This window comes from Oncorhynchus clarkii, chromosome 16 (assembly GCF_045791955.1).
Source record: "Oncorhynchus clarkii lewisi isolate Uvic-CL-2024 chromosome 16, UVic_Ocla_1.0, whole genome shotgun sequence".
NCBI lineage: Eukaryota > Metazoa > Chordata > Actinopteri > Salmoniformes > Salmonidae > Oncorhynchus > Oncorhynchus clarkii.
Window position 1 is genome coordinate 18,655,320 of NC_092162.1, and position 21,376 is coordinate 18,676,695.

At 40.4% G+C, this 21,376-nt stretch overlaps 2 protein-coding genes across 2 annotated transcripts in view; one reads left to right on the top strand and one right to left on the bottom strand.

Moving 5' to 3' along the window:
• Positions 1-4,297, top strand: part of LOC139368108 (integrin, alpha 3b) — a 53,538-nt gene extending 49,241 nt beyond the window's left edge. Inside the window, exon 26 of the mRNA XM_071106682.1 lies at positions 181-4,297. The gene's annotated coding sequence lies outside the window, so the exon portion shown is untranslated. The remainder of the gene's footprint in view (positions 1-180) is intronic.
• Positions 4,298-6,540: 2,243 nt separating this feature from the next.
• LOC139368109 (angiotensin-converting enzyme-like) overlaps positions 6,541-21,376 on the bottom strand; it is a 37,922-nt gene continuing 23,086 nt past the window's right edge. The window contains exons 16-25 of the mRNA XM_071106683.1: positions 19,359-19,502; positions 18,961-19,152; positions 18,585-18,682; positions 18,311-18,483; positions 17,824-18,047; positions 17,396-17,540; positions 16,894-16,992; positions 16,478-16,600; positions 16,058-16,242; positions 6,541-7,492 (exon numbers count right to left, since the gene is read on the bottom strand). Coding sequence (XP_070962784.1) covers positions 7,266-7,492; positions 16,058-16,242; positions 16,478-16,600; positions 16,894-16,992; positions 17,396-17,540; positions 17,824-18,047; positions 18,311-18,483; positions 18,585-18,682; positions 18,961-19,152; positions 19,359-19,502 — 1,610 coding nt within the window. The 3' untranslated portion in view covers positions 6,541-7,265. The remainder of the gene's footprint in view (positions 7,493-16,057; positions 16,243-16,477; positions 16,601-16,893; positions 16,993-17,395; positions 17,541-17,823; positions 18,048-18,310; positions 18,484-18,584; positions 18,683-18,960; positions 19,153-19,358; positions 19,503-21,376) is intronic.

Here is a 21,376-nt window from a genome sequence, read left to right on the forward strand (position 1 = left end):
AACTTTTTTTACTCTATGGGAAAATGCATTTCTAACAGAAATGGTCTAACTTTGTCTAATTCCTGAGTTTAGCCTCCAGATATTCAAATTCTTACATTTAAAAAAAAATCAACAGTACAACACTATTTGAATATGGCTTTCCCTAATGCTGTGTTGTCTACTTGTCTGTCTTCTCAACAGCTTGGCTTCTTCAAGCGGGCCATCTACTACCGGATTATGCCAAAGTACCATGGAGTGAAAATCCGCAAGGAGGAACGCTACCAGTTTAACATGGGCTTCCAGCCAGAGGATCCAGACAAGAAGTACTGGATCACCAACTGGACAGAGATGCAACGTTACTACTACTGAAACCCTGACCTATGACCCTGAACTCTGAACTCTTGACCTCTTTGTGACGGAAGGACACAAGGGTTTTTGGGATGTCACACAACTTGGAGGGCACAGCACACAGACCAATTGTGAATACTGATCACTGACCACATTGATTCTGGAACCTTTCTCCTCTGTAGATTTCATCAAAATATTTTTTTGTTCTTTTTTTGTGCAATATGCCAAATATTCTGTTTCAGAAATTGCAATGTTTAAAGTATTTTGATGAAAGCAGTGTTGTACATTGAAAGAGTGTTTAAAAATCCCAGGTTGGTTGTAAATTTGATTTATTTTCCTACCACTGCATATTTAAGTACTGAAAAAAAACAAAAAACCTTTGCATGTATCTTTTTCTTCCATATGATCTATCTGCAAGTTCCTGAGCAAAGTAGTTTTTTTGTCGTCACTGTTTATTTTTTTAATCAGGTGAACGAGTCTGTAGAGAGTCTGTAAAAATTCTTAGTGAATGTACCGTTCCTTTCATATCTCTTTGTTTTAGAATGTCACTGATTGTCAGTGGTTTAGCGATGACGTCACTACAACAGTAGTTTGGGAGATTATTTTGAACTGTGCAGAGCTTTATTAATCATCAGGATGACTTTGTTATGACAGAACAATGACAGTGCCTTAAAAGAGATCGATTCAGTGATGACACTCTACAGTGCATTCAGGAAGTATTCAATACCCCTTGACTTATTCCACATGTTGTTGTGTTACAATGCTTGAAATCAAAAATGGATTAAATAAATAAAAAGTCTCACGCATCTACTCACAAAACCCCATTATGACAATATTGAAAGAAAATTAAATACAGAAATATCTCATCTACATAAGTATTCCCACCCCTGGGTCAATACATGTTAGAATCACCTTTGGCAGTGATTACAGCTGTAAGTTTTTCTGGGTAAGTCTCTAAGAGCTTTGCACACCTGGATTTTACAATATTTGCACATAATTATTTTTTGTATTCTTCAAGCTCTGTCAAGTTGGTTGTTGATCACTGCTGGACAGCCATTTTCTAGTCTTGCCATAGATTTTCAAGCCGATTTAAGTCAAAACTGTAACTAGGCCACTCAGGAACATTCAATGTCGTCTTGGTAAGCAACTCCAGTGTATTGTGTCTAAGGTCATGTGCTTAGCTCTATTCCGTTTCTTTTTATCCTAAAAAAAACTCCCTAGTCCTTGCCGATGACAAGCATACCCATAACAAGATGCAGAAACCACCATGCTTGAAAAAATATGTGGTACTCATTGATGTGTTGTTTTCGTTTACCCAAAACATAACGTTTCGTATTCGGGACATTTAATTTCTTTGCCAATTTTTCTGCAGTTTTACTTTAGTGCCCTATTCCAAGCACAATGCATGTTTTAGAATATTTTTTTTTATTCTGTACAGCCTTCTTTTCACTCTGTCATTTAGGTTAGTATTGCGGAGTAACCACAATGTTGTTGATCCATCCTCAGTTTTCTATCACAGCCATTTAACTCTGTTTTAAAGACACGATTGGCCTCATGGTGATATCTCTGAGCGGTTTTCTTCCTCTCTGGGCAAACTGAGTTATGAAGTACGCCTGTATCTTTGTAGTGACTGGATATGGTACACCATCCAATGTGTAATTAATAACTTCACCATGCTCAAAGGGATATTCAATGTCTGCTTCTTTAAATTTTTACCCATCTACTAATAGGTGCCCTTTGCTAGGCATTGGAAAACCTCCCTGATCTTTGTGGTTGAATCTGTGTTTGAAATTCACTGATTGACTGATGGACCTTACAGATAATTGTATGTGTGGGGTACAGAGATGAGGTAGTCATTCAAAAAATGTCACGTTAAACACTATTATTGTACACGGAGTGAGTCCATGCAACTTATTATGTGACTTGTTAAGCAAATGTTTACTCCTCAACTTATTTAGAGTGCCATAACAAAGGGGTTGAATACTTGTTGACTCAAGAAATGTCAGCTTTTCATGTCTTAAAACATAATTCCACTTTTACACAATGTGGTATTGTGTGTAGGACAGTGACACAAAATCTAAATTTATTCAATTTTAAATTCAAGCTGTAACATAACAAAATGTGGAAAAAGTCAAGGGGTGTGAATACTTTCTGAAGGCACTGTATGTCTGTGGATTGCATGCAGTACACTCCAGTGCAAGATCAAGCAGTATGTTGGTGCATTGCAAACAGGAAACTTGTATCTGCACAGCTTTAGACAGAGCATATTTTCAGGGTTTAAAGTTAGAGTTTAAAGTCACTGTTGTTTCCAGTAGATCTTGGATGGACAGAAAGCACATTACAGAAGGGAAACAAGAAAAACAATTTGTATGAAAGCAGATTAGCGTTTTTCGTCATGAATCTTATTCTGGAGGCTGCTCTGCAGAGTGGACACTAGCTAATGACTTCCGGCGCCGACAGAGATGGCCGCCTCGGTTACACGCATTTCGCTACACTCGCATTAACATCTGCTAACCATCTGTATGTGACAAATAACATTTGATTTGATTTGATTTTAGCTGGCACAGCCACAAAGTCATCAAATCGGAATTTAAACAAAAAGCTCATTTTTGTTTTCATTATTTTTTACAATATAGCAAATTTCGACTTTGTAGCTGCCTCCAGGACAAGACATTTACCTGCGGTATGAAATGGCAGTACATACTGTATGTGACCCTACTGGCCCTATCCATCCTCTGCATATCTGCTTCTCACAATGGCCCCTAAGCACTCCAGCAAGACATAGAATAGCCTAGTGGTTGCTTGTTTTTATGCTCCATCTTTGAAACAAGTGGTGGTGGGATGGGAAGGTTGTAGTGCACTTGAACTGTGAGTGGCCGACGAGAGATGAACACTTCCCTAAATTAGGATTTATTTCACTGAACTGTGCGATTTTACGACAGTAGAGCGCCTGTGCGGTTGTTCTTGATGTAATCATATAGAGGGAGTCGTAACACTGAACTTAATGTATAGGTCTTTGGCCTGATTACTGTACATGACAGCAATGTCAGCGGGCTACAGACACTACACTTAGGGCCATATTCAATCCGTATTGTGGAAATTCAGCGTTACAGCGTGATTTGAATTTAAAGGCAATTCTCCCGCGTTAGCGGAGACTGCGTTCACGGTAAACGCTGTACCACACAGTGTATTGTAGATTGTGAGCGTGAACAACGGGATTTGATGTATTCATATTCTCGTTGTAAATTACTCTGTGACTGCTCAAATGGAATGACTGACTGTTTGAATGACTGCATTTCTCCTGAATCATTTACATTGTAACATTTTACTTGCGTAGTTTCTTCCATCGTTCATTACTGTGCTTCATATTGTGAAGTTATGTGGAATGTTTGGTGTGCGGCAGAGCATTTCTTGTTGTGGTCAACCTGCATAACTAATGCCCACAGAGCATTTCTTGATGTGGTCAACCTGCATAACTAATGCCCACAGAACATTTCTCAGTATACAGAGAGTAGACAGCTACTGGAGTGGTTACACAACTGTCTGTCAGCACACCAAATGGTACCCTATTCCCCACGTAGTGCATTACTTTTGACAGTGGTGGAAAGTACTTAAGTAGTACTTTAAAGTATTTTTAATTAAGTATTTTTGGGGGGGGGTATCTGTACTTTACTGTTTATATATATTTTTTACAACTTTTACTTTTACTTCACTACATTCCTAATGAAAATAATGTACTTTTTTCCCATACATTTTCCCTGACATCCAAAAGTACTCGTTACATTTTGAATGCTTAGCAGGACAGGAATATGGTCCAATTCACTCACTTATCAAGAGAACATCCCTGGTGATCTTTACTGCCTCTGATCTGGCGGACTCACTAAACAAAAATGCTTCATTTGTAAATTATGTCTGAGTGTTTGAGTGTCCCCCTGGCTATCAGTAAATTAAAAAAAAAAAAACAAGAAAACTGCCGTCTGGTTTGCTTAATATAAGGATTTTTTTTATAATTTATACTTTTACTGTTGATACTAAAGTATATTTTAGCAATTACATTTACTTTTGATACTTAAATATGTTTAAAATCAAATACTTTTAGACTTTTACTCAAGTAGTATTTTACTGGGTGACTTTTACTCGTATGACATTTGGGTACTTTTCCCATCACTGACTTTTGAGCAGACCTTATGGGCAGTGGTGTAAAGTACTTAAGTAAAAATATTTTAAAGTACTACTTAAGTATATTTTTGGGGTATCCTTACTTTACTTTACTACTTAAATTATTTTGACGACTTTTACTTCTCTACATTCCTAAAGAAAATATTGTACTTTTTACTCTATACATTTTCCCTGACACCCAAAAGTACTCGTTACATTTTGAATGCTTAGCAGCACAGGAAAATGGTCCAATTCCTGCACTTATCAACAGAACATCCCTGGTCATCCCTATTGCCTCTGATCTGGCAGACTCATTAAGCACACAAATCAAACTTTATTTGTCACATGCGCCGAATACAACAAGTGTGGACCTTACCGTGAAATGCTTACTTACAAGCCCTGTATAGCGACAGTGGCGAACTGCTAGGGCCTACATAAAGCTGTCCCAACAGCAGTCCCAACGCCTTACCACTGCTACACCTGGCTATCAACGGAGCCTCATTTACTGCCTATTTAAAAAAAACATAGCTGATATGGCTGACTTGTTAAAAAATGTTGTTTCTACTGACAATTGAGGTGTACAAACTATGGCATGAGGGGATGCTATAAGCGGATGAGGCAATCCATAATTTAGATTAAGACATTAATGAGTGAGCTAGGACGTTAGTTGTCAATATAACTATTTGTTCAGCACTTTTGAAATGTACAGCGACAGAATTTAGAACATGGGCTATTCTTACAGTGTTCTCCCTGTACACTAAGTCAGACCCGTAGGATAAATAAAGGGGACATATAAGCAGACGATGAAAGCGCTTACAATAGTCGATAATTACATTTCTCAAAAACAGGTTAAAGGCTACATGTGCACCACCAAGTCAGAACAGTAGGCAAAATTAAGAGGTGAAAATATACCAAATTATTAGGGTGAGGCACATGGGCTACTAACAGCTTACTGCATAACATACACTTATTACTTTCTTAGCTACAGTATACATATCTCCCTGGCATGTTACATAATTTATGCAGCAGCATACAATACATTTTTGGACTCACCTTGTTGTGCTGTGCTCACTTGAACAGGAAGGTGGCGAAGTAGTTCTTTGTGGGAAAATTTTGTCATCAAAGTCTGTCATTCTCTGGATTTATGGTTCTTTCAAGACAACTGGAAAAATACAAATTAAAGTAGAATCATGATGACGTCAGTGATCTTCAGGTCGTAGCTCTAGTAAGAGGCCAGAGTTCCAAATTTACAATTACGAGTTGGATGAAAGTTCAAAACTTATTTTCCCAGTCGTAGCTAATTTTTCCTGAGTTCCCCAGTTGTCTTGAACTCACTAAAAGTCTGATTTTGCAGTTCCGATTTTGCAGTTGTTTTGAGCGCAGCACAAATCATGCTTCATTGACAGCACAGCCAATGTTGAATGTTTATCATTTTTAACTTGGAAAAGAGACTTGGGACCACACAGCCACTCCACTGAATAGCAGGCTAGTGATTGCTATGCAATGCTTGCAGTTACCGACTGATTCCTTCCAAACCGCTCATTGTTGAATTTCCGATTTCCTTCTTGTTGGATAATGTTTATGTCTAATGGCCGATGAGCACCGATACATTTTATCTATAATTTCTCATTATTTCTCTTCATATGACAAGGATTAAAAAGGATTCGCCAGTTAGATTGTCTACTTGATTCATGAGGATGACAGCTAGCTAAGATTTTGAAAGTCTGATGTTGACATGATCAGTCCAATCAAAACTACTGTACATATAACATGATTTGACATAATTTTATATGTGGCCAATGACCTTGAGCCTTCTTGGATGGGCACTCCTAATGTAACTCTATGGCAGCACCCAAGGAGCTTGATTTTTCTTGCTCTACCTTTAGACTTGGAGGTGACGTAGTGTCCCCATGAGTGACAGAACACTTAGCCATTCACGGCGCAGCGCTCCATATTTTCTGCTGGCTTGCCCCACCACCACCACAGAAAGCACTGAGCTAGGCTGAAACACCTGCATTTTGGAGCTGCTTTACTCAAGAAAAAAAAAAAAAGAGACCATGTTTGCATGCAGCTTTATTAACACAATGATATATTTTTACAGTGTTTGGAAACTGATATGTGATACGTATTAATGCCAAAATAACATGCAAAACAAGCAAGTACCCCAAAAAATATATATAAAAATATATTATTTTTTTGCTTAAAATGTGGGACTCAAAACAGGTGGGGCTCTGCCTGAAAGATGGGTCGCCACTGCACTGTAGTGTTATTTTATACCATGCTGTGTCAATGTATTGTATTAAACCGTTTTTACCCGTTATTAATACCCATTATTTGATTAAATATACAACTTATTACCTGCTCAATTAAACACATTGCTATTAATTGTTTCATCCATCTTATCACACAGAACCTCATTGACCAATGAAGAGAGCAAATGGACATTCCTCTTTATTCTCGAAAGGCAAAGTATTGAATGAAAAAAAAGCAAATATTTCCAAAAACAATGCATACACAATTAATGACTTTACAAACGATCAGTTGAAACATTTGTTCAGTGTTATTACACATAAATTACATAACTGTTAGATTCTTTGTTCTTTGCATAGTAAAAATGATTTTGATTCCAAATTTATACAATAAATATACAAGACATCCAACATATGGGAGAAGCAAACCAAAATAAACAAAACCAATCAGGATGCATGGTACAAACAAACACTGATGATGACACTGCTGTTACGGGAATGTATTTTCCCAATAGAGTAGTACGTGCAGCCTTACTTCAGCTCCAGCTCAGATGAGGACAGATTTCTTCTTTTTGATTTCTTGTACTTGTAGCCCAGGAGGATGGTGGCCACTAGGAACACCAGGCCCAGGACCAGTAGGACCCACTGGCCTGCTGCAGCCGCTGCACCATCCAGACTCATGCCCAGAAAGTTCACTTTACCATTATCTAGAACTGGGATTGGGGTTGGGGCTGAGGGAGATGTTTCTGAGCCGTCACCTGGAAACACACAGAGGTGAGTGATGCGAATCAGAAGACATACTCTTAGCCTGTTTCAATCTAGTACTAGGCTTAAATGAACGAACAAGAGACGGAATGCAATATGACATTTTATCAAATAGTTTACTGATGAGGCGTTCCAATGACGGGCCTTAAAAGGAAAGATTCACCCATTTTGAATGTTATATCGTATTTGTGCATCCGAGTGATATTCTATTGATTTCCAGGGTCATTTAATGTTTTCATGTGTATCTGAGCTATTCGTTATTCAAGCAGGCAGCGATACAGCAGTTATGACGAGTTTTGCGCCACATGAAAATTACCACAGGAATGACAGAACATAGCGCTGAGATGAATAAATACTACATAACATTTTTTAAAAAATGGGCTAATCTTTCATTTAAAAAAGGTAGAAAACGATATGACATAGATGCGGAACGAAAACAGCATAGTGGGTACATTTTTCCGCAACTACTAAGACCGTTGAAGCGTGAGGCTCAATTTCTCTGCTGTTTGCTGCCCTGGCTACCACGCTGTGAACAGCATGAAGCGAACTCTTGCACAACTCCTGTGTGCATGTCTTGTATCTCGCTCATCTCAATATCTGCGGTGCTGCTCTTGGCAACGTCGTTTCGCTGAGTCTACCTTTATTATAGCTGGTGGATGGTTGTTGTTAACTTTAGTTGGTACACAAGTTCTTTCACTTGCGTGTTACTTTGACATATAAATACTTCCCAAGATGTATGCCCATTGGTTGAGAGAGAGGAAGGGGATGATTGCAAGTGTGTACCTAAACAACAAGCATAAGGAATATGCATTATTGTGCCGTGCTCATAGTCTAACAAGGTAAATGGGGTAATGACATTCCACACATGGCAAAGTAGAAAAGAGAACATGAAACAAGACCTATGCTGATGATAACTTTGTATACATTCCCACTATGCCCGTAGAATAGGAAACAATGTGAATGACGTTGTACTTAATGGATAAAGTATAAAAAAAAGAGCATTCAGACCAGCCTTACTGATTGAAAATTCAGAAACTACACTGAACAAAAATATAAAAACGCAACATGCAATCATTTCAAAGATTTTACTGAGTTGCAGTTCATAAGGAAATCAGTCAATTCAAATAAATACATTTGATAGTAATCTATGGATTTCACATGTCTGGGAATACAGATATGCATCTGTTGGTCACAGATACCTTAAAAAAAAAAGGTAGGGGCGTCAAATCAGAAAACCAGTCAGTATCTGGTGTGACCACCATTTGCTGTCGTACACTTCAATACAGAGCATCCCAAACATGCTCGATGGGTGACATGTCTGGTGAGTATGCAGGCTATGGAAGAACTGGGACATTTTCAGCTTCCAAGAATTGTGTACAGAGCCTTGCGACATGGGGCCGGGCATTATCATGCTGAAATGAGGTGATAGTGGCGGATGAATGGCATAACAATGGGCCTCAGGATCTCGTCACGGTATCTCTGTGCATTCAAACTGCCACCAACAAAATGCAATTATGGTCTTTGTTCGTAGCTTATGCCTGCCTTTACCATAACCCCAACTCCAGCATGGGCGACTCTACTCACAACGTTGACATCAACAAACCGCTTGCCCACATGACGCCATACATGTGGTCGGCAGTTGTGAGGCCGGTTGGACATTGGAGGCGGCTTATGGTAGAGAAATGAACATTCAGTTCTCTGGCAACAGCTATGGTGGATATTCCTGCAGTCAGCATGCAAAATTGCACTCTCCCTCAACTTGAGACATCTGTGGCATTGTGTTGTGTAACAAAACTGCACATTTTAGAGTGGCCTTTTATTGGCCCCAGCACAAGGGGTAATGTGTAATGATCATGCCATTTAAGCTTCTTGATATGTCACACCTGTCAAGTGTATGGATGACAAAGGCTCACTAACAGGGATGTAAACAAATTTGTGCACAAAATTTGAGAAATAAGCTTTTTGTACACATGGAACATTTCTGGGATGTTTTATTTCAGCTCATAAAACATGGGACCAACACTTTATATTTTTGTTCAGTGTACATTAATTTAAGATTGCTTGTGTCAAAACTGAGAACATTGAGACCAAGTATTAATCTCATAAAAACGTGTTTAATGCATAATTAGAAAGGAAAGTGTTTTATCCTTTCTGCCATTTCATCTTTGTTCAGTCAGTGTGGTCAGAGAACAGAGGTCCCCCTCTTTTTTGACATTCCAGTTTCCCCTCTATCGTGTTCTTTCCCCCCGTCTTTGACATCCCAGTCCATCTCTCTCCATTGTTCTCCACCTGTCTCCTCGCTCTATCTAATCTCAAACTCCTCCTTTCAGCAGGAACTCATCATAAAGGATTGGAGGTATTGATTTCATTGCTAGGAGCCTCTAAACCCACTAAAAACAATGCTTCAGGCCTGACAACAGTTGTTTCTCTGCAGAGGGATTGGTTTCAGCTTAAGTACATTGGAATTTTAGTGGCTCTAATCATTGACCTATAAAAGAACTGGAGACACCGTCAAAAATGGCCGACTGTTGTTTTCAACGTAATCTACTCAAATTCGCATATGCAGTTTCGTGGTGGCTGCCATCTGCTTTACAGAGCCCATAACGCTTGCGCACCCGCACTTAGTGTGCACTGGAGGTCAGCATGAGCAGCGATGATGTCATCACAATTTCCAAAAACACGGTAGACATCAGTTGAATATAAAATGTTAATATCGTCGGCTAGGAGTAAAATATCATTAAAAAATGATAAACGGCCCCAGCACAATGGTGATAATGAAAGTGTATTTTTAGGAATGTTCTAATTGGACTTCTCTATGGGGCTGGGCTGTCTTTTTTTGGCTCGACTTCAGCTAAACTACAGTACTGAAACACGGCCCTCTGGGTACATTGGAAAGAGGGCTATTGGAAAAAAATATTTAAGGAAATGTGTACTTCCATCTTGTTATCATAATGCCAATATTGAGCTTTAGGTTCTTCTGGCTTTGGTCCCAAAACTGTCCTGAGTCAGCTGAACTGCTACTCTGATAAAGTGTCATTAAAAATAAGACGCTACAAGGCCATAGTAGTTTTTTTTTCACCCAACACATGTCTCCAAGTCATCAAATCGTCAAGCTTAACTACTAAACTATGACTCGTAATTTAGTAATTCAGTTAAATTAATTAACCCTAAAAAGTGTCATTAGGGGTCCATTTTGACCCCAAGAGGTTATAAACAATGTCCTAATTTCGAAAAAAACTTCTGATCCTTCGGAAATGTTAGGAGTTTGTCAAGCAACTAAATACCAACAATAAAACATTTATCATAAATGTATTTATCCACTTTAACTTTATTTAACTAGGCAAGTCAGTTAAGAACAAATTCTTATTTTGAATGACAGCATAGAAACAACTGCCTTGTTCAGGGGCAGAATGACAGATTTTTACCTTGTCAGCTCGGGGATTCAATCTCGCAACCTTGCGGTTAGTAGTCCAACGCTCTAACCACTAGGCTACCTGAATACTGTGGTAAGATAGGGAAATTAAATATACAGTGCACTAGGAATAGATTCATTCCCCTTCTTTTTTTCCAAATTTTGTTACGTTACAGTCTTATTCTAAAATTGATTAAATAATATTGTTCTACATCAATCTACACACAACACCCCATAATGACAAAGTGAAAAAGTTTAGAAATGTTTGCAAATGTATTAAAAATAAAAACACTGAAATACCTTATTTACATAAGTATTCAGACCCTTTGCTATGAGACTCGAAATTGAGCTCTGGTGCATCCCGTTTCCATTGATCATCCTTGAAATGTTTCTACAACTTGATTGGAGTCCACCTGTGGTAAATGTAATTGATTGGACATGATTTGGAAAGAAACACACCTGTCTATATAAGGTCCCACAGTTGACAGTGCATGTCAGAGGCACATGACAGCCGGCTTGGAGTTTACCAAAAGGCACCTAAGGGACTCAGACCATGAGAAACAAAATTCTCTGGTCTGATGAAACCAAGATTGAACTCTTTGGCCTGAATATCAAGCGTCACATCTGGAGGAAACCTGGCACCATCCCTACGGTGAAGCATGGTGTTGGCAGCATCATGTTGTGGGGATGTTTTTCAGGGACTGGGAGACTTGTCAGGGTTGAGGGAAAGATGAACGGAGCAAAGTACAGAGAGATCGTTGTTGAAAACCTGCTCCAGAGCTCTCAGGACCTCAGTCTGGGGCGAAAGCTCACCTTCCAACAGGACAACGACCCTAAGCACACAGCCAAGACAACATAGGAGTGGCTTCGGGACAACTCTGAATGTCCTTCAGTGGACCTGCCAGAGCCCAGACTTGAACATCTTTGGAGAGACCTGAAAATAGCTGTGCAGCGACGCTCCCCATCAAACCTGACAGAGCTTCAGAGCAGAATGGGAGAAACTCCCCAAATACAGGTGTGACAAGCTTGTAGCGTCATACCCAAGAAGACTCAAGTTTGTAATTGCTGCCAAAGGTGCTTCAACAAAGTACTGAGGAAAGGGTCTGAATACTTACATAAATATATTTCAGTTTTGTATTTAATACATTTCCAAAAACCTGTTTTTGCTTTGTCATAATGGGTTATTGAGTGTAGATTGATGCACTGTATAATCTCTCTTTAGTATACCATTGGTGCACGCAAGTATGAAAATGTGCTGAAAATGTGGAATCAAGTCAACTGTACAAAATTTGGCACAAAGTACAGTTGAAGTCGGAAGTTTACATGCACTTAGGTTGGAGTCATTAAAACTCGTTTTTCAACCACTCCACAAATGTCTTGTTAACAAACTAGTTTTGGCAAGTCATGACGCGAGTCATTTTTCCAACAATTGTTTACAGACAGATTATTTCACTGTATCACAATTCCAGTGGGTCAGAAGTTGACATACACTAAAGTTGACTGTGCCTTTAAACAGCTTGTGAAATTCCAGAAAATTATGTCATGGCTTTAGAAGCTTCTGATAGGCTAATTGACATCATTTGAATCAATTGGAGGTGTACCTGTAAATGTATTTCAAGGCCTGCCTTCAAACTCAGTGACTCTTTGCTTGACATCATGGAAAAATCAAAAGAAATCAGCCAAGACCACAGAAAAAAAATGTAGACCTCCACAAGTCTGGTTCATCCTTGGGAGCAATTTCCAAACTCCTGAAGGTACAAATATCGTACTTTTTGGAGAAATGTCCTCTGGTCTGATGAAACAAAAATAGAACTGTTTGGCCATGATGACCATCCTTTTTCCTCCAAAAATAACGGTGAGGCTTGCAAGCCGAAGAACACCCTCCCAACCGTGAATCACGGGGGTGGTAGCATCACTTTGTGGGGGTGCTTTGCTACAGGAGGGCCTGGTGGCATCATGAGGAGGAAAATTGTGGATATATTGAAGCAACATCTCAAGACATCAGTCAGGAAGTTAAAGCTTGGTCGCAAATGGGTCTTCCAAATGGACAATGACCCCAAGCATACTTCCAAAGTTGTGGCAACATGGCTTAAGGATAACAAAGTCAAGGTATTGGAGTGGCCATCTCAAAGTCCTGACCTCAATCCTATAGAAAATATGTGGGCAGAACTGAAAAAGTGTGTGCGTGCAAGGAGGCCTACAAACCCAACTCGGTTACACCAGCTCTGTCAGGAGGAATTGGCCAAAATTCACCCAACTTATTGTGGGAAGCTTGTGGTTAAACAATTTGAAGGTAGTGCTACCAAATACTAATTGAGTGTATGTAAACTTCTGACCCACTGGGAATTTGGTGAAAGAAATCACTCTACTATTTTTTTTTACATTATAGTGGCAGCCACTATAAGTACAAAAGTTTGCCTCTCAGCTACAGATATTCCTCTTAGCTATTGGAACCTCAGGAAAAGCTAGACTACAATAGCTTGTTGTACACTTCAAGCATTTTATTTACTACTACTAGCCTATCCAGGTGTTACTGGGATTTAGCTGTTAATTGAATGATTAGAATATTCCACCCTGAAACCATATAATTGTATGGAATTGATTAGAATGTATAAAATTATAATCAATACACTTGTACTTCTAGTCAGAATTAGGGTAAAACAAGGGGTAGCCTTCTGTGGTTGCCTCGATAGCGCACAACCTCTAACTGGACCTGTGATCATTGCCTTAACACTTCATTGTCTTGCAAAAGCCACAATGCATGGTAAGTTTCCTCACTAATTAGTGAACATCTAGAGCCTGGGTCTGTCCTCCATTACATGCTCCAGACACAGTTGGAGAAGGACCGGGCCTTCAGGGTGAAGTAGGCTGTGAAGGTGGCATTTTATTGCATTCAATGCATCTTTACTTCTACCTTTTTCAAATGTGATTGTTACTTGTATTTTATTTGGGTCCAAAACAGTTTCATTATTCAACCCATTCCATATATGTATACTACAGTAGGTTGGTGGCAGGTTAATTGTGGAGGATGGGCTCATAGTAACGGCTGGAACAGAGTAAGTGGAATGGTATTGAACTCAAACACATGGTTTCCATGTTTGATACCATTCCATTTACTCCATTCCAGCCATTAGTGTGAGCTTTTCTCTCCTCAGCAGCCTCCTGTGATGTACACATTACCATCAACTTCATCCTCAACAGTCAGTAGTTTGTCTTGTCAATTTCAGAGTGTTCAAGTGTGTTGTCCATTGCTAGTAATTGGCCATACCTGATCTTAATTGGTTGAGGTCTTGAAAGGTGGTCTGTTTGAACAGTGGGAAAAGAAATGCTTGGAAGAGGTAGACATGCTATATACTCTGCAGGAAAGGTTTTTGTTATTTTAATTAAGCATTTAGCATGGCCTGTGTTTTAACCTCTTTGAACCCATCTGTTTTATAAGCCTAAAATATTTAGTAAATTCTGACAATCTTCATCAGTTCAGTTATTATTTTAACATCTTGATGTGCACGGGATATGGCCAACTCTGTCACACAGGTGGGCATCATCATAATTCTTTGCAGTAGGTAGGTCTGCACTCAGCAGCACAGCTCATTTATTTTCACCATGATCAATTTCATTAGCCTCAAAACATTCCAGCCTTTCAACGTACTCCTCCCAGGAGCTATCATATTCATCAACAAACTCCACCGTGATTGCCACGAAAGAGGAAACTCCACTTTGGCATTTTACTCATGAATCTTCTTCCATTCTAGTCCGTATCCACTTCGTCGCCAAGTATTCTGTACGTGACATGAAAGTACAATCCAATAACGAGGAAGCAACAGGGTAAGTTTAGGTGATTTGCTAGATTGCAAGCGTGGCTGCCATGTCGGCAGGTGACTGAACTTCAACACCCACGGTGTGTGCACTCCTTAACGTGCCTATCAACACTAAATTGAATCCTTAAGAGTCTGATTCACCAGTCTGTCAATCTAAGCAACATAAAACCACCCCCATCAAAATCTGTCAGTTTAAGAAAGGCGGATGAACCATGAAAAAAAAAAAATCTCTTAGCCTTCTGCATCTGTGGTGGAAGGTGACATAGCGGTGGTTGTCAGACCATGGGACATCCCGAAAATCGGTCTTCTCACAAACGTCTAGCGTCCAAATGGTTTGGCCTAAACTAATATGACCACTCCATGGAACGATGACTCCAACATGTCACGGGACTCGTCTGAGGGTAACCCATACAAATGAATGGAAGTATGGAGGTAGTTGTGCCAATGAAAATAAGGGGCGAAATGTGTCAAATCAAAATGACTTCCTGAACTTTCTTATCTGGCCATAAACATTTTTTTGGGGGGGATACCTCAAATTGTAAATCAAATACCAAATGATTCATGGCATGACCATCTTAAAACAATTCCATATGTTAGCTTAGTAACCCCCCCCCCCCCAAAAAAAAAGAATCAGCTGATGCGTTGATCAGTTGATTGACAGGTCTACTGTAGAAAGATACACTTTTCTCTAGTGTGGATACTCGGCAACATGTATAGTTTATCGTTATCGTCCTTGCTGTGGATGGCCCTTAACACAATTGATTGTGTGAGACAAATTACGACAAACTTGACATTCGAACACTTTACCTTAACGCTCCACTCACTATTCATTTGAAGCAGTAAAAATCACCTAACGTAGCAGGTTTAAAAGAAACGCCTGAAACCTTTGGGGGGAAAAAATGTTGAGATTCTCTTCTGCACTGTTCAACCAATACAGTAAGAGGAGGAGTTAAGGAGTTAAGATGAAGTGTCGCCTTAACGTCCAAAAGCAGAAGTCACGTTACAAGCTCTTTCTACTTACCCAGAAAACTGGATGCATCCGTTTTGGTTCAGCCCCGCTGAGGGTGGGTAAAGAGACGTGCACTTCACGATAGGTCTAAAACCGTTCGTCATAATTACGAGTTGTATTTCATTTAACAATTCTATATTTTTGGGGGGTAATTTTATTTTAAATGGGCTAAAAATACATAGCTTAAGTGTCATAGTAACAACTGATTCAGTCATGCTACATTTTATTTAACCATTTTATTTGGATAAAAGAGGTGCGGTAGGGCGGGCACGGCCCCTTAAGCCCCCCCCACAACACTGGGCCTGGCTATCAGACTTACTTGGTGGTTTCCAGTCATATTCCGGCCAGCCTCTGACCTCGCCATTCTTGTTGTTCTCTACCTCCAGCCAATCAGTGAGAGTTTTGAAGTACTGTACCAGTGGCTTGGCGGACATGGTAGGCTCTCCAGTGATCATAGCCATCGCTTCAGGCCAGGGCTTACTAAAACCCAGCTTCATCACGTCACTGCGAAACACATGAAATGGATGACACAGTCGTTCCAAAAGTCTATCAGAAAGATCATTTTTCTACAGTCAAACAAATGTTTCAGATGCAACCGTTTATATACACTATACAACACTTCCACATATCTGAACGACAACTTCGAACACATTTACGTAAACAACATAATCACATAAAAGATTGACAGTGCTTGTCATGGCGATAGAATGCTACTGGTTTGAGGGTGTACATTACTGACCCTAGAAGTTTCCCTGCCTCTTTGGAGTGGTAGATATCACATTGGTGGAGAGGGCCTACATGCCCGGCGGTGTTACACAGAGCCTGATGAAACTGGAACTGGATGATGAAGCTCACGAAGTACCTGATAGGAAGACACTCCGTCACATGACGTTCCCACCGCATCCCACATAGAATACGCTCTGTTTTTATGAATGCCATCTAAATCTACTGATCGACACGGTAAGAGTATCAGTAAACGCAATGTAGGCCCACTTGTGTTTTTATGAACAAGACAGAAAAGTGATCAAATGAAAGTTAGGTGGTGTACAGTTGAATGTTTCGTTCACTTTTCTGCAAGTGCGTTGCGCCACTGATTTCATCAAACGTTCCTTTAGCTTCCTCTAGTTAAAGAGTAATAAACGTCAGACGACGCACCTGACATAGGGCACATTAGCAGGGATGTGGAACTTTGCACCTGGGTCAAAGTCCTGCTCAGTACGGGCCACAGGTGGACACACGCCCTGGTACTTCACTCTGGAAGGGACAGACAGTATAAAGAAATTGTATTTGTTACTTTTACATAGATGAATAACCCCCTTCTCCATCCTGCCCTAAACGTTTTTTTTTTGTAGCAGTCAAATCTAATTGTATTTGTCACATACACATGGTTAGCAGATGTTAATGCGAGTGTGGCAAAATGCTTGTGCTTCTAGTTCCAACAATGCAGTAATAACCAATGAGTAATCTAACAATTTCACAACAACTACCATATACACACACAAGTGTAAAAGGATAAAGAATATGTACATAAAGATATGAATGAGTGATGGTACAGAACGGCATATGCAAGATGCAGTAGACGGTATCGAGTGCAGTATATACATATGAGATGAATAATGTAAGGTATGTAAACATAAGTGACAAAAGTGGTCTTTACCTCATGTTCCACCATTCCTTGTTGTACTCCCCCTGAGAGATGCGTCCATCAAACACTTTCCACCTCCACTGGTCCATCAAGTAGCCGAAGGGCAGGAAGGCAATTTTGTCCAGGGCGATGCTCATGAGGTAATTGATCGTACTCTCTGGAAATGAACAGACACATTCATGTTTAGAGTGGTATAGTGCAATCACAGCATATAGCTAGTTCATTTATGTTCACCACACAGCTTGCTTTAAAATAAATGTTTTGTTAATGCTATGGCTGAAGCTGCACTGTCACCACATAACCCTTTTTGTCCTGTTTGGCAGAAGGTCTTAGTAGTGAATTGAAAATTGTCAACAAAAAAAAAGGTTTAGTTATTTTCCTCATTTATAAGAGCGAAAAAATCTGTCCAGGGTCAAAACTAATCATTAGTATGCGCTCACCTGGGTTGTCCTCCACCACATCCAGTAAACCGATCTCCTTTAGATGCTTGGGAGTGGCGACGGACAGGGCCAGCACATCACCAATGGCCTCGTGGAAGCCTGGGTTGGCGCCGTCGCGGAAGGAAATAGGTTGGTCCTTGTACTGCAGGAAGTACTGCACATGACCCATCTCATGGTGCACTGTGATGAGGTCATCCATGGTTATCACGGTGCACTGTTTGATCCTGGAAATGAAGGATAAGAATTCATCATTTTAATGGCCAAAAGGGGCTGTCATCTTTGTTTTTCCATAGGGAATGTAAACATCTTGAAAGGTAAAAAACAAAGACTATGGGTTGGGGGGGGGGGGTAGCTTGGTTGGGACTCAAACCTGCAACCAAGTACATGTCAGTTCCAATATTAGACCAAGAGTTCCAAAGCCCTTGACAAAGTTTCTGGCGTTGTAATGTTCTGAGGAAGCTACAGACTCTACGTCCCTCCAAAGTACCTGACGTCTTTGCGGTTGTAGAAGTCCCAGGCGGAGGCATGGCACACCACGTTGCGTCCATCATTGGGTTTCTCTAGCATGGACTTGACCCAGAACTCTGGAGGCATGGGCAATAGCCCCAGAGAAGTGAAGAAGTTGTCTGACTCTTGGAACATCCTGGTGGCATTCCAGCCCTGTGGAGAAAACCCCAAAAAGGTTTTCCTGGTCCGGTCACATGGAGACTCCACATACAGCCCTTAAACAAAAACACCTGCAGTGGTGACGGTCTTCTTACCTTGGCTATCATGGCTGGTGTCGCGTCTACTTGAGTGGCATCGGGGTACGGAATGGCCAAGTCCATGATGCCAGACCAGGTCTGCGCCCACATGTTGCCTGATAGGACAAGAGAAACATGGCTGTGCTGTTTTATCCATAACTAAATGAAATGTTCAACAAAAACTACTGTATATTCCAGCCTTGCACCACCGACGGAGCTCAAACCAGTGGATTTAGATTCAAAGCCAGGTCAATCCCTAGCCTGTCACTGTCACGTGCAATGCTCCAAAAAACCTCCACAAATCAGCAGAACATCAATGTGCAGTGGTCATGCAGAATGTAAAAGGAGTTTTGGCCTTTGGTGCTGAATCCATGCTGTATTCTGACAGTCTCACCTAGAAGATGTGCAGGGATGGGTCCCTTCAGGTTGATGTGTTTGCCTCCATACTTCCTGTAAAGAGACCTGCGCACGTAGGCGTGCACATTGAGATAGAGGGGCTCCAGCTCCTTCCACAGATGCTCCAGATCCTCTTCAAAGGAGTGGGTCTCGTACATGGAGCGCCAGAACGCCCCGTTGTCAGAATGTCCTTCAGTATGAACAGACAGCATTAGGGTGAGGGGAATTCAGTGCCTGAATAGCACACAAGTAATTTGCGGAAACTGACAAGGCTTCCCCCATCACCCATTTTATTTGTGTTAGCACTTGAAACCGGCCTGCACCAATTAGAAGACAGATGCTGGCAGTTGGGGAGGTTGAAATGTCTTTAGGAATGGGTCTGTAATAAGACCTTACCGTTAAGAGCGGCAGCTTTGTTGGCCAGTTGCACATATCTCTTGTAGTCCTGTCGCAGTTCTCTGCCAGAGGCATTTCTCCAGCCCTGCCAGGCGAACAACAGCTCATCGTAGTCTCTGGACTCAGCCATGATCTTCTGGAGGTCTGAAACCAGAGATGGAGTCAAGACCAGGGCCCGGTTTCACAAAAGTATTCTTAAGACTAAGTTTATTGTAAGAACCTTCATTAGGAGCATCATTAAATCTCAGAGCTATTTCCCAAAACCCTCGTTATTACACTTGCACTTAAACACTTGTAGAACAGCGTCATTAGATACATCTTTGCCTTTCTATGTCATTTTATACAGAGAAGATCTCCATTACAAATTAAATCAAGTTTCTGTCTGTGACCGCTGATAACTTCAGAACGAAGTTGACTACAAATACAAAGTTGCCAATGTCTTTGCAATTGTTACAAACAAGAATACAATTATGCTTCAAGTAAAAACAGATGACTGCATTATACACTGTGTATACAAAACATTAAGAACATGGCTGACCAGGTGAAAGCCATTATCCCTTATTGATATCAATTGTTAAATCCACTTCAAATCAGTGTAGATGAAGGGGAGGAGACAGGTGAAAGAAGAATTTAAGCATTGAGACATGGATTGTGTATGTGTGCCATTCAGAGGGTGAATGGGCAAAAAATGTGACTTTGAACGGGGTATGGTAGTAGGTGCCAGGGGCACCGGTTTGTGTCAAGTACTGAAACGCTGCTTGGTTTTTCCACTGTCAGTTTCCTGTGTGTATCAAGAATGGTCCACCACCCTAAGGACATCCAGCCCCAAAGGACATCCAGCCAACTTGACACAACTGTTAGAAGCATTGGAGTCAATATGAGCCAGCATCCCTGTGGAATGCTTTCGAACCCCTTGTAGAGTCCATGCCCCGACAAATTGAGGCTGTTCTGACGGGCAAAAGAGGGGGCTGCAACTCAATATTAGGAAGGCGTTCCTAATGTTTGGTATGCTCAGTATTTCAAACATACTGAAATCAATTTCATTCAATTGAGTTCTATTTTGCTAATTGTAGGCTGTCAAGTTTGCCTCTATATATTTAATGGTGCAACGTGCTCAATGATATGCCATATCTACGATTTAGTGTGTAGGGTAGGTTAAGTATTAGGCTACAATAAGCTATTTGTAGCCATGTAGGTGATAATATACAGTTGAAGTCAGAAGTTTACATACACCTTAGCAAAATACATTTAAACTCAGTTCCACAAATCCTGTCATTTAATCCTAGTAACAATTCCCTGTCTTAGGTCAGTTAGGGTCACCACTTTATTTTAAGAATGTGAAATGTCAGAATGATAGTAGTGATTTCAGCTTTTATTTCTTTCATCACATTCCCAGTGGGTCAGAAGTTTACATGCTACCAAAATACTAATTGAGTGTATTGCCTTTACATTGTTTAACTTGGTCAAACGTTTTGGGTAGCCTTCCACAAGCTTCCAACAATAAACTGGGCGAATTTTGGCCCATTTCTCCTGACAGAGCTGGTATAAGTGAGTCAGGTTTGTTGGCCTCCTTGCTCACACACACTTTTTCAGTTCTGCCCACAAATGTTCTATAGGATTGAGGTCGGGGCTTTGCGATGGCCACTCCAATACCTTGACTTTGTTGTCCTTAAGCCATTTTGCTACAACTTTGGAAGTATGCTTGGAGTCAATATCCATTTGGAAGACCCATTTGTGACCAAGCTTTAACTTCCTGATTGATGTCTTGAGATGTTGCTTCAATATCTCCACATACAGTGCCTTGCAAAAGTATTCGGCCCCCTTGAACTTTGCGACCTTTTGCCACATTTCAGGCTTCAAACATAAAGATATAAAACTGTATTTTTTGTGAAGAATCAACAACAAGTGGGACACAATCATGAAGTGGAACAACATTTATTGGATATTTCAAACTTTTTTAACAAATCAAAAACTGAAAAATTGGGCGTGCAAAATTATTCAGCCCCTTTACTTTCAGT